Genomic DNA, 13883 nt, shown 5'->3' with positions numbered 1-13883 from the left:
ACATGTAAAATTTTTATATGTACAATTCACTAAAAAGTTTTCATAAAAAAAGCCATAAGTATCAACTTAGTGGAGAGGAAGGAGTTAAATATACTATACGGTACCAGATCACAACTGGGCAAATACGACACTGTCCATCTACACTCGCAGAACCATCAAATGCCAATGAGACTTTGCTTTGACCAGAAGAGGGAATAGCTATTTCACCCAGCCTCCCAGGAAGCAGACTGAAGGACTGCTTCTCTTATGTGCTGGCTTAATTTCTATGCAGATGACTCCACTGTTGGTATAACCAAGGAATTCCTATAAATGGAAGGAACCCAAGGTCTCAATAAAGGTATGAGGCTAGAGACTAGTATAACATTTCCCAGGTAAAGGAAAATTCTGAGTAAGTACTGCCTTCCCCAAGCATGCTGTTCTATACTCCGAAGGTAAGCCAAAACACTGAATTCTTTCTTTAATAGAGAGAACCAGAAACACGGATACTTCCTCAAGGCAGTGCTCCTAAAAAGCATCCTTATCTTCCAAACAACAATCTAAGAGAGACCTGGATTGAAGATCAAACAACTTCCCTTAGTAAGTAATTACTCAGTATCTTATCAGTACAAGTCACTACCTTGGATGTATATATGTGCAGAGGGAAGCAGTTTTCAAAGTAATCCACGCTCAAAACATGATGCAAGAAAGTAATTCATCAAGGGCCTGATAAACTAGTGGAATCCAGAGACAATTCATCCTCCAGGTGAATATGGAATAAGTAGCATTTAAATTGGGTCTAGACTATTTGGATCTCAGGCAAAGGCAAATGATGTGAGCAAAACCAGAAATTGGAAAGTACAGATAAGAAATAAGTGCTCAGAGTGTCATCTATATGCAAGGCACTATGTAAGATGCTGCATTTTATATAATTAATTCATGAGGCTTGGAAAGGTTAGGTAATTTGCCCAGGATAGTTAACTAACACAGCCAGGCTTAAATCAGGTTCTACTTCCAGAACCAGTGATTTTTCCAAGACGTGTGGCAAATGAACAGTGCAATATAAAACTGAAAAGGTTAAATTATGATCAGGGCTATGAAAACCCTTTATGTAGGAATGAATGAGAACCAATAGGGGTGGAGTTCTTTTTTGTTTTGTTTTTAAGAGACAGAGGTCTCACTCTGTTGCCCAGGCTGGAGTGCAGTGGCACAACCATAGTTTATTGCAACCTCAATTCCTAGGCTTAAGAGATCCTCCAGCCTCAGCCTCCCAAGTAATCAGTACTATAAGCATATACTACCATGCCTGCTAGTTTATTTTTTTTATTTTTTTGTAAAGACAAACTCTTGCTATATTGCCCAGACTGGACTTGGAAGTCCAGGACTCCAGCAATCCTTCTGCCTTGGCCTCCCAAAATGCTGGGATTACAGGCGTAAGACACCACGCCTGGCCAACTTTTTTGATACTGCACTCAGAAAAAGTCTTGCCTTATAATCTATTCCTGACAGACTTGAAAATGAAAGTCAGAACTAAGTTGAGAAGTATGAGTAGAGAGCAGGGAATATATCTTGAAAAAGACTGTGAAGAAGAATACTGGAGGCAAAGCAAAGAGTAGACAGGCTGCCTCCAAAGTTTGAACGAAGGTACTCAGAAGCAACTGTGATGCCAAACACAGAAGAGAGAAGCAAAGACAAGGCTGGTTTTACAAAGAAAACAAGCCACTAAAGATAGTCCAACAAAACAATTTTTAAGGGCAAAGACTATATTTGCTGTATTTACCAATGTATCCAGGATCCTACACAGTGTTGACATGTAACAGATGATTGATAAACTCTCGTTGCAGAGGGGTCAAGAGCTGGATCAAGATTTCAATAATACAGGACCTAATTCAGCATAGGTGATGACTGAAAGCAACCAAAATGAATGAGAATTTCGAGAGAACACAGAAGGCAGAGGAGAGAAACCTAGGGAATACATGTACCAGCCATTCCTGATAATGACAAAAATTAGTAATGAAAGACAGTAGGAAATAAGCTGAAATCAAGGGAGAATCCAACTGAGAAAAGTCATATGCAGCCCTTTGCAGAAGAGGTTTAGGAGGTGATGAAAGGTGCATGAAAGAGTATGCAGCTGGGGGGAAAGTGGGCATAAAGAAAGTAGAGAAGTCACTCAAAAGGTTTGAAGAAGAAAAGCTAAAGGAGATGGCAAAAATGTGGTAATGTGCACTAGGAGGAACAATCTGAAGATATTTGAGGATTGAAAGGTGTAACGTCTCAAGGTAACAAGATAGGCTGGGAATAAGAGCACAGAGGAGTTGAGCAAACTCAGAACACCTCTTCATTGAAAGCAGGAGAGGTGAAGAGGGAAAATGTAGTACGAGAAAAGTGCTGAGCCAGAGACTTAGCCTTTTCTACTCTAAAAAGAAAGAAACAAAGGGAAAGCCTCTCAAAAGTCTAAATCATTACCAAACAACGGAACACTAACAGAACAGCCACACATTCTGGTTGGGTGTGCTGCACAGTGTTCCTAATCAACAACTCACCCCTAAAAATGGGAATATGGACTGACCCACCTCTCTATCTGGCCTGAGTTGGCATAAACCAACACACAGAGGACTCCAGTAAATGTTATTGGGAGATAATGTGAGAAGGTAATTAGAATCCGGTGGGACTCAATGGTTCATATAGGCTGCTATTTCTCCTATAACAGAAACACTGACATTATGGAACAGCTCTAGCCAGAGCCAAGAATCTGTATCAAGCCTTCTTTAGGAGTCCTCAGGGAGCTGCACTGAGAAGAATCCTATCATCATCATCACCACCCCAAGAAAACTGTACCATACACTGGTGTCTTCCCTGGCAGGATGACGATAATGAGCTGCAGCCCTGAGTAGGTGTTCTTGAGGTGCCGGAACATGGGCTCCACGCTGTCTGCCCCCTGTGCGTATTTGCAGAAACAAGGCTGACCCTGGATAGGCATCCCTGCATCCTTGGAAATCTTCCGCAGCTGGTCTGTGAAGTTCCTGTAGCACAAGCATCGTCATGACAGAAGGCAGTAAGTCCCATTTTAATACCTCTGGCCAAATGCCTCCATCTTAGGTGTTCAGCACTATGAGAGGCACTGAAAGATTCTAACATGAATGATAGATAATTACACCTAGCACAAAATGAGCCCTTATAGTTAAGACAGCTTGCTAAGTATTCAATGGTAGGAGCAAAGAGATGAAGGACCCCAGAAAAGGGACCTATGGGAATTCTCAGGATTCCCACCTGGCCCCACTCAAGCAGCTGATTCCTGTGTTCCACTGCATGTCCAAAGAAACAGGCAGATGCTCAAGAGTAAGGCCTTTTTGCTCAGAATAAATGAGGTTCCAACAGTGATAGAAGCATAGGAGATGCTTAGTAAAAATGAGCTTTCTCCTTCCCAACTGGGTTCTTTGAAGACTAAGAGCCAGTTAAATAAGCTTCAATCCTTACCTTTAGGGCTTTACCCTGGGAAATGAAAACAAAATTGAAAAGAGAGTACATGTGAAGTACAGTAAAAAAAAAAAATCAAATTTCTAACAAAGTGAAATAAGCAGCAAGAAATTTATTATTTTTTCTTTCTTTTTTTTATTTTTTGAAAACAGAGTCTCACTCTGCTGCCCTGGGTAGAATGCCATGGCGCCATAGCTCACGGCAATCTCAAATTCTTGGGCTCCAGCAATTCTCTTGCCTCAACCTCCCAAGTAGCTAGGACTATAGGCGCCTGCCACAATGCCCAGCTAGTTTTTCTATTTTTAGTAGAGATGGGGTCTCACTCTTGCTCAAGCTAGTCTAAAACTCCTGAGTTAAGGCAATCACCCACCTCAGCCTCCCAGAGTGCTAAGATCACAGTTTGGAGCCACCATGACCGGCCAGCAGTAGGAAATTTAATTTGTGAAAATCTTGCATTGAAATTATAAGCAATAATGTATAAATAGAGAATGAAAGCAACTGTTTAGGAGATATTATATAGTGTATAAATATCAATATGACAATTTTGTAAAAAAGTATTTTTTACATATTTAGTACAAATGAAAAGGAAGTTAAATACAATATGATGTTATGCAAAATTTAAAATCATATACCTACTAGATAGCTATGAAACTTTTGAGACATTTTGAGACAGACTGTATTATCTCACATCCAGAAAACTCAGTGGACAGTGTACTTTCTGATTCACCTGTGCCAGATTAAACTTGCTCAGCTTACTGGTGTTTCTGGGAGGGCTTCATTTGTTTCTGTCCATGCAGATTTTATGTTTCTTGATTTCTGTGTATCTCAAAACTTTTGTAAGGACACATGTGTAGGTATATACGATATAGAAATTGGATAGAAAAGTTATAACAAATCGTGACAGTAGTTATATGAATAGGAGTAGGGTGGAGGATACGAAAGGAAGTCATTTATTTATAATATTTATTTACTTTTCAAAAAAAAGAAAAATATGACAAAACTTATGATGGATACATGAATGTCTAAGGCATTGTTCTCTACATTTACTTTTTTTTTTTTTTTGCAGTTTCTTTTGGCCAGGGCTGGGTTTGAACCCGCCACCTCCAGCATATAGGGCCGGCGCCCTACTCCTTTGAGCCATAGGCGCCGCCCTCCACATTTACTTCTTTTTTTTTTTTTTTTTTTTTTTGTAGAGACAGAGCCTTACTTTATAGCCCTCGGTAGAGTGCCATGGCATCACACAGCTCACAGCAACCTCTAACTCCTGGGCTTAAGCAATTCTCTTGCCTCAGCCTCCCGAGTAGCTGGGACTACAGGCGCCCGCCAAAGCCCGGCTATTTTCTTTTTTTTTTTTTTTGGTTGCAGTTCAGCAGGGGCCGGGTTTGAACCCACCACCCTCGGTATATGGGGCCAGTGCCTTACCGACTAAGCCACAGGCGCCACCCCACATTTACTTCTTTAAAAATTTTTCAAAATGAATGTTAAGACTAAAAACATACAACCTAACCATTGTTTCTTGTAAATAAGACCTAGGACTTTGATGGACTAATATTTTCTCCATTTCTCTGCCTTATATACAACTGCACTGTACCTACTAAAAAAGGCTACATATTACCAGGTTTCATTAATAATGAGTTTCTACTTCAAAAAAAGTGGTGTCCTTGGGCAGCACCCGTAGCTCAGTGAGTAGGGCGCCAGCCACATACATTGAGGGTGGCGGGTTCAAAACCGGCCCGGGCCAGCTAAACAACGACAACTACAACAAAAAAAATAGCCGGGTGTTGTGGTGGATGCCTGTAGTCCCAGCTACATGGGAAGCTAAGGCAAGAGAATCGCTTAAGCCCAAGAGTTTGAGGTTGCTGTGAGCTGTGACACCACAGCACTCTTACCAAGGGCGACACAGTGAGACTCTGTCTCAATAAATAAATAAATAAATAAAACAAAAGTGGTATTCTCAGTCTTTTCTCTACCAGACCATGCTTAAGATAGATACTGTGTCCAGTGTGGAGGGCCATAAAGTGTTGAGAGATGTCTAGGATGGGGAAGGTCTTAAAATCCTGTCCTGAAGGTGACATAGATAGCTAAATGGGGCCTCTTCGGCTAGAAGAAAAATTCCTCGGGTTGAACCTAGACCTTCCTCATCCATTCCCAGTTAGTTTCTCCAACTCCACAAAAACTTTCATGTTTTCCCCTTCTTAGTGGAAAGGATCCCCTTCTCAGTACTGTGGATCCTATCCCCTCACACACTTAGGGACTTTGCTCCATTTATTTTCCAGTTTCTCTGAGTTCTACTTACAGTGTTAGCTTACTATGTACATTCTCCCTAGACAATTTCATCCACTGCCATAGCTTAAGACTCAGAAATCTTTACCTTTAACCCAGAACCACACATCTAATTGGTTACTACTGAACCAGATGAAGAGCCAGCCTGACGATCACTGGGAAAAGGGGATGCTTAATAAACTAAGACTAAGACTCTAAGCATAGACTAGACTCTATGCTTCTAAGACTCTGAAGTATATCATTTCCTGTACCACCCCCAAATGGCCAAAACAATGGACTACTTCCCAAAAGAACTAGAAAAGGGAACATGGGTGTAAGAGAGAAGCATACAGAGAATAGAATTACCAGTGAAGTGACTATGGCATAGAGGCAAAGAGCTAGAAGCCTTTCCGATATGCTGAGGACAAGCCCTCCAATGCCAGACCACGGCCAGGAGTAGCCTGTTCTAAACTGTGTCAATATCCAAAGAACCCAGGAAAGGGGACAAGAACCACCTGTTTACAAGAAGCTATAATCGTGATGGTGGTGGTGGTGTATTCGTAAAGGGAGAGGGAAGAATGGCAAAATCTGGGTCCAGAGTCTCCAGATCCATCAGAAACTACTAGAACTAATTCCTGTGAAGACTCCAAAGCTAGAGGAACTCACATCCTCAGTTGTCCTTGTCACTTCCCAAAATGACTCTTCTCATCCCCAATGTGCACTGACCCACTCCAGATCCACAGAGAAGCCACCAGGAACTTCAAAAGACACCAGGAACCAACAAACTAGGTGCTTTTAAACATATCTCAACAAAACTATTTTTTAAAAAACTGCAGGAGAAGAATCAGTGACTTTTTCTTTTCCTTTTTTTTTTTTTTTTGAGACAATTTCGCTTGGTCACCCTCGGAAGAGTACCGGTGCGTCATAGCTCATAGCAACTTCAAACTCCTGGGCTTGAGCAATTCACTTGTCTCCGCCTCCCAAGTAGCGGGTACTGGGACTACAGGCACCCACCAAAACACCCGGCTATTTTTTAGAGACAGGGTCTCTCTCTTGCTCAGGTTAGTCTTGAAATCCTAAGCTTAAGCAATCCCCCCACTTTGGCCTCCCAGAGTGCTAGGATTACAGGTGTGTGCCACAGTGCATGGCCCAATAATCAGTGACTTTTTCATTACTGATTGACTCACTAGAGCCATCCAAGGATGGGGAACCTGCAGCCTTGGAGCCATGTGTGGCCTTTTGGATCCTTGAGTGCAGCCTTTTGATTGAATCCAAATTTGGATTTGGAAGTTTGGATTTGGTCAAGGGGCCAGCACTTGGGGATCTGGTGGGCCATATGTGGCCTTAAGGACATAGGTTCTCTACCTGTCTAAGCTTATTTTAAAATCACTTGGCTATAACGCTTTCTTCATTGCTGTCATCTATTTCTAGTCTCTCAGCCACAGTGGTGCAAGGGCCCTTATAACTCTTGTCAATCTAATTCAGGCTGCTTGGATCTGACTGAATAAATTCTGTGCACAAGAAAGGATAGCTGAGAGATCAGCTAAACAAGCTACTCTATTTTGTTTCCAGTTAGGAACAAAGTTTTGAACCTCAGATCTGATTTGATCCCAGCTCTAACACTTCCTTAATGATATGCAAACTTTGGGCAAGTTACTTAACCTCTTTGAGGCTCAGTGTCCTGAAAATGGAAATATCACCATATGTGAGAGAACACAAATTAGGTACTTAAGTACGATGTTGGCACAAACATTACAGTCATCACCATTACTATGTATTACCAATGACGATACTCATAATGATAATCCAGGCCTCCTTTCGGCCATTCATGCCCTAAAATCATCACTGACATAGATACAGCCCCTTATCAAATTCTCCTAACAACAGATGGACAGAAAAGGAATAGGTAGAAGTCTGAGCCAGAAAGTGTAATGCAGGCACAGTGGAGACAGAAAGAGCACACTACCAATCAATCTCAGTCCCTGGGGGTGGGGGAGGGCAGGCAGCTCTAGAGTCGTTCCCACCCTTCCACCCCTAGACCCAACCTTCCTTACTTGAGCACCTCTTCTCGACACTGTTTCTGGGGTGCGAAGCAGGCGATGGCCCAGACTTTGATCTCAATCCCATTGTAGAACTGTTTCCCCCGCATGTCCCAGACACCCTGATTAGGTGTGGCAATGGCCCGGTTCTGGGGATAGGAAGAGGGGGCGCCCAGGTGAGCCTCAGCAGAGGCAGGTGAGTAGGGGAGCAAAAGCCCCTGGCTAAACAACCCAACCACCCCCGAATGCCCCAGAGATGTTGTCTGGCCCTGACCCTGCTCACCCGGCCGCCGTACTGCAAGATGGGCGCCGGCAGCACTCGCCCCGTCACCTCTGTCATGTCATCTTTCACTTTGATCCCAAATTCCTGGATGTACGGATCTAAGTTGTAGCTGGCATTCTTCATCTACAGGGCAAAACAGAGGGATCTCAGGACAGCAGCAGCTTGGAACTACTGACTACCCTCTGGTGTCAAGGAGACAGTCCTAAAGAAAGGCTGGGTTAGCAAAGAATAGCCCTAAAAAAGAGAACTGGGGAAAGTGGAAGATGAGGAAAGTTGGAAGCGGATAATATAGGAAAGTAATGCAGAAGAGAAATACAGATAGAAAGGAAAGTAGATACAAGGCCAGGAAACAAGAGCAGCCCCATGGAGTCCTAGGCAACAAACCCAGGCCTGCTGGGCCTTTGAAACACCTTATCCAATTCTCCTAACCACAGATGGACAGAATATACTACCAAGGGCCCCAAAGACTAAGCAGACAAGCAGACATTTCCCCGCAGCCCCACTGACCAGACGACTTATCTCCTCCTGTCTGTCTGGGGCCGACCTAGCCGTGGCCTTTATCATGGTGGAAGTCTGGTTGTCAGTCAGCTTCTTAATGCAGCGCTGCCCAGCCACAATGTTACAGACCTGAGGAAACAAGGATAGACAGGTAGCTCTGGCTTGAGTAAAGTCCACCCTGTATCCAGAGAAGAAACCTTGGCTGTCAGCCATGGAGAAGGGGACGCCAAAAAAAAACCTTGAGCATACATATATTCTCCTCTTGAATTTTATTTGACAGTTAGAAAATATTCACATGCAATACAAAAGGCAGTATACTGCCCCTTTGTTATTAAGAGCTTAAGATCCACAGCCAGATCTAGGTTTAGGTCTCATGTATTAAATGAGGAGTAACAGTATCATAGGATTATCTGGACATTAAATAAAACACTTAAAGGACTGAGTACATTTCTGGGACATAGTAAACATTCAGTTAAGTTGTAGCAGAGGTTATTATTTACCAAAGGACCAAGTATTGAGCCATTCTGAATACTAAAAATCTCAATATACACAAATGAGAATCCTAACACAGTTCTCCAATGGTGGCAGTCAGTTGCTCCATCTTACAACCCACAAGAACTACAGATAGCTCTAAACTCTACAGCCCCAGCCTACAGATAATCATTGAGCTCCCAGACTACAGAAATCACCATCTCAGGGGCCAGGCACAGTGGCTCACATCTGTAATCCCAGCACTCTGGGAGGCCAAGTTGGGTGGATTGCCTGAACTCACAGGTTTGAGGCAAGAGAACTGCTTGAACCCAAGAGTTTGAGGCTGCTATGAGCAATGACCCCAGAGCACTCTACCGAGGGCAACAAAATAAAGAAAGAAAGAAAAATAAATGTTAAAAATATATACATAAAAAGTTAAAAAAGAAAAGAAAAGAAATCACCATCACTGTTCACTGACCGTATCCTCTGTTGACAATATCCTGTTATACAGTCATTTCTTTTGGGTCCAAGAGAATTTAACAGAGATCAAAAAAGCCTGTATAATGACATATAAGACTCCCATTTCTCAAAATACTATATTCAGGATGCCATCAACAGGAAGTCTTATAGTAGAACTGAGCAAGCCAGTAAGTTTTGGAAGACTTGTGTTTTAAGTCCAGCTTTACTATTCCTAGGTGATGTTACCTTGAGCAGGTCTCCTAACCACTCTGGACTCTGCTATTTTAATCTCAGACATGGAACTATCTCATAAGGCTGTAAGGATTTAGACAAGGTGACATCTTGTTCACACAGGGCCAACACTCTTTAAGTCCTGGTTCTCATCCTAACTCCCAGAGTCCATGCTAGACAATAGGAGGAAAAACCAGACACCAAGGTCACCTGCTTTCAAATTCCCTATTCCAAAGGCTCACAAAAATACTACACTCACTTAATGAAAATCCAGATTGTTGACATTTGTGAGGTTGCTATCTTAAAGGTGCCTTAAAGTTGTAGCACACTATATGATAGTTGTAGATACAGAATTAACACTCACAAAAGTGTGGAGGTGATAGAATTAGAGCCCCTGTGCATTGCTAATGGGAACGTAAAATGGTATAGCTGCTGTGGAAAATGGTATGGCAAGGGTGACAAAGTGAGACTCTGTCTCAAAAAAAAAAAAAAACAAAAGATTATACAATGGCTCAGTCACTTTGGGAAACAATCAGGTAGCTCTTCAAGATGTTAAACATGGGGTTATACATGATTTCACTTCACTCTTAGGTATATACTCAAGAGAAATGAAAACATAGATTCACACAAAAATGTGTATATTAATGTTCGCAGCAACATTACTTTATTACTTTTAATAGCCAAAAAGTGGAAATAACTCAAATGCTCCTTCATGATGAATGGATAAACAAAATGTGACATAATCCTACAATGGAACGACGCACAAAAACCTTGAAAATATTAGGCTAAGTGAAAGAAACCAGCCAAAAATGCCCACATAGGGGTGGTGCCTGTGGCTCAAGGAGTGGGGCGCCGGTCCCATATGCTGGAGGTGGCAGGTTCAAACCTAGCCCCGGCCAAAAAAAGCCAAAAAAAAAAAAAAAAGTGCCCACATAATATATGATTCCATTTATGTAACATGTCCAAAATCGGCAAATCTACACAGATAGAAAGCTGACTAGCAGTTACTAGGAGCTGTTGAAGAGAGAAGGAATGGTGAGTAATTGCTAATAAACATGAGCTTTCTTTTGCAATGTTCTAGAATTAGACAATGATGATGGTTGTGCAATTCTGTAAATATATTAAAAACTACCTAATTGTACATTTTAAGAGAATGATTTTTATGGTACATGAATTTTATCTCAATAATGGTATTCTAAAAAACTCCCACCTGGTTACAATAGCCTATGTGATTTGACACTGTACCTCTCTACAGAATCACCTCATACAACTTTTCCCCTTGTTCAGCACATTTTCAACTACTATATCCTTCTGTCTATCCCTTAAAAGGATCCAGATTCCCTCCTGCTTCAGAATATTTGTACTTACCCTTCCTCTTGCCTGGAAAGCTCTTCCCTCAAGTTGTTGACTCTATACAAAGTTGATTCTATGTCATACTTTGCAACTCAGCTCAAATGTCTCCTAAAAGAGACCTTTTCTGCCAACAATAACTACGGCAGATCTTTATTCCCTTTCACTCTTACTTCTATCTCCTTTTAACCCATTTTATTACTTTTATAACACCACCATCCAAAACCATCTCACATGTTTATCAATTTACTATCTATCTCTCCCTTCTAGAATGTAAGCTCTGTGACAGCAGGAACTTTATCTGTTCTGTTAATCTGTATATTCCTAGCACCTGAGAATGTGTAACACATAGTAGGAGCTCAAAAAATATTTGCTAAATAAACAATAAAAATCAAGATCCAAGTAGTTACATAAATTATTCACCTCAGAAACTATTATTATTATTATTTTTTGTGTGTGTGTGGAGACAGAGTCTCATTGTACCGCCCTCGGGTAGAGTGCCATGACATCACACGGCTCACAGCAACCTCCAGCTCTTGGGCTTACGCGATTCTCTTGCCTCAGCCTCCCAAGCAGCTGGGACTACAGGCGCCCGCCACAACGCCCGGCTATTTTTTTGTTGCAGTTTGGCAGGGGTTGGGTTTGAACTCGCCACCCTTGGCATATGGGGCTGGCACCCTACTCACTGAGCCACAGGCACCACCCGAAACTATTATTTAAACAGAACTGTTAATTGGGTAACAAATCTCTGCTTGCAGTATATATCACCTACGATTCACTTCGCTGGGTTTGTCTCTAAAGACCTCTGTTCAGGCTGGGCACCATGGCTCATGCCTGTACTCCCAGCACTCTGGGAAGCTGAAGAAGAAGGATCCCTTGAGCTCAGGAGTTTGAGAACAGTCTGAGCAAGAACAAGACTCCATCTCTACTAAAAATAAAGCATTGCAATAAGCACCTGTAGTCCTAACTACTAGAGAGGCTAAGGCAGAAGATCACTTGAACCCAGGAGTTTGAGGGTATTGTGAGTAGGCTGACACCACAGCACTCTAGCCTGGGCAACAGAGTGAGATGCTGTCTCCAAAAGAAAAAACATCCTGTTTATAGTTCAGAGAACATGTTGCCTTCATCTAACTTTCTGCACATCAGTAGCTATGAACCAATTCAGAATATAGGTGACACTCATCTTCAATTTTTTTTTTTTTTTTTTGAGACACAGTCTTATTTTGTCGCCCTCGGTAGAGTGCCATGGCATCATAGCTCACAGCAATCTCAGACTATTGAGCTCAAGTGATCCTCTTGCCTCAGCTTCCCAAGTAGCTGGGACTACAGGCACCTGCCACAACGCCTGGCTATTTTTAGAGATGGTGTCTCACTCTGGCTCAGGCTGGTCTCGAACTAATGAGCTCAGACAATCAACCCACCTCGGTCTCCCCAGAGAGCTACGATTATAGGCATAAGCCACCACTCCTGGCCCGTCTCTCTTTTCTTTTTTTTTTTAAGACAGAGTCTCACTTTATGGCCCTCGGTAGAGTGCTGTGGCCTCACACAGCTCACAGCAACCTCCAACTCCTGGGCTTAAGCGATTCTCCTGCCTCAGCCTCCCGAGTAGCTGGGACTACAGGCACCCGCCACAACGCCGGCTATTTTTTTTTTTTTTTTTTTGGTTGCAGTTTGGCCGGGGCCGGGTTTGAACCCGCCACCCTCGGTATATGGGGCCGGCGCCCTACTCACTGAGCCACAGGCGCTGCCCGCGTCTCTGTTTTCTACAGAATAAGTTACACTTGTATCTCCAGGTCACTTAAGAGTCCCAGCTCCCGACAGCAGGAAAAGAGAAATTAAGAGAACACGAGTGTGGGTTTCTAAAATCTCTGTACTGAATGAACGAATTATTTATTAAATGGTAAATATAGTTTGTACCTCTGCCTGGCAGCCCTGAAAGAACAGGAGAGTAGGATAAGGGATAAGAAAAGAACTCAGCAGGCAAAAATGAGGCCTCCATTTCACAAAAGAACTACCTCATGCTTTCTCAGAATGCTAATTTTTCCAAACTTCAAAATAAGGATGAGTGACTATGAAATAACAGACCTCTGATGATCAACACGCAGGTATATACAACAATCCCTGTTCCCCAGCCCAGCCATTAGTTGGCAGTCTCACCTCCAGGGGCAAGTAGGTATGCTTTTGTTCCTGGCCAACTTGCAGGCATGGCAGGTGGGGATATTTGAGCTGAAGGTTATATTTCTGCTTGAAATATTGTGCCACTGTGCACTCCACAGTCTGTCCACTCTCCAGCTGCAAGGGAAATCTGTTTGGAGGAAGGGAAGGAGGAATCATAACCTAGCATTCAATCCCACCTCTCTAGACCCACACCCCTTAGAAGTCCTAGACTTCATTTCATCCTACCCAACTTCTTTGAGCACTGCCACTCACAGGAAACCAGACAATACAAGGATCCAAGGTTTAAAAGAAGTTTCACAAAAGTCAGGACCATACCTGACTCACCTACATTTCTAATGTTGAACATAAAGCCTGACATAGAGCAGGCATGCACAGTCCACTATGGCCTAAAGTCAAGAATGGGGTTGGAATGAATGGGTAGCAGTTTCCCCAAGGAGTCTTGGGGCTTGGCTTTCTTTTTTCAAAAGAAAGAATATATTGAGAGAATATATTGAATATATATGTAAACTAAAATTTACATAACCCTAACAGGAATCAGGGGACTACACTCTACAGTAAAGGCTCAGGAGAAAAGCAGATCAAGAAGGTAAAAATGGTAGAGAGTATCAGCAGATCTGAGAAGGCCAGTGGCGGGGGAGGGCGTTTGCCAAATTCCCATA

The 13883-nt window shown here is 42.5% G+C and overlaps 1 protein-coding gene across 3 annotated transcripts in view; it reads right to left on the bottom strand.

Moving 5' to 3' along the window:
- LOC128574871 (protein argonaute-1) overlaps positions 1-13883 on the bottom strand; it is a 38157-nt gene that overhangs the window by 12695 nt on the left and 11579 nt on the right. For 2 of the 3 annotated variants that reach the window (XM_053575829.1, XM_053575831.1), the window contains 5 exons: positions 13204-13351; positions 8545-8664; positions 8029-8160; positions 7770-7903; positions 2815-2999 (listed from right to left, as the gene is read on the bottom strand). In XM_053575829.1, the coding sequence (XP_053431804.1) occupies positions 2815-2999; positions 7770-7903; positions 8029-8160; positions 8545-8664; positions 13204-13351 (719 nt within the window). The remainder of the gene's footprint in view (positions 1-2814; positions 3000-7769; positions 7904-8028; positions 8161-8544; positions 8665-13203; positions 13352-13883) is intronic. The other variant, XM_053575830.1, reaches the window with a different exon arrangement.

This window comes from Nycticebus coucang, chromosome 22 (assembly GCF_027406575.1).
Source record: "Nycticebus coucang isolate mNycCou1 chromosome 22, mNycCou1.pri, whole genome shotgun sequence".
Taxonomy (NCBI): domain Eukaryota; kingdom Metazoa; phylum Chordata; class Mammalia; order Primates; family Lorisidae; genus Nycticebus; species Nycticebus coucang.
Note: the sequence above shows the minus strand (reverse complement) of the source record. Positions and strands in the feature narration are given on the sequence as shown.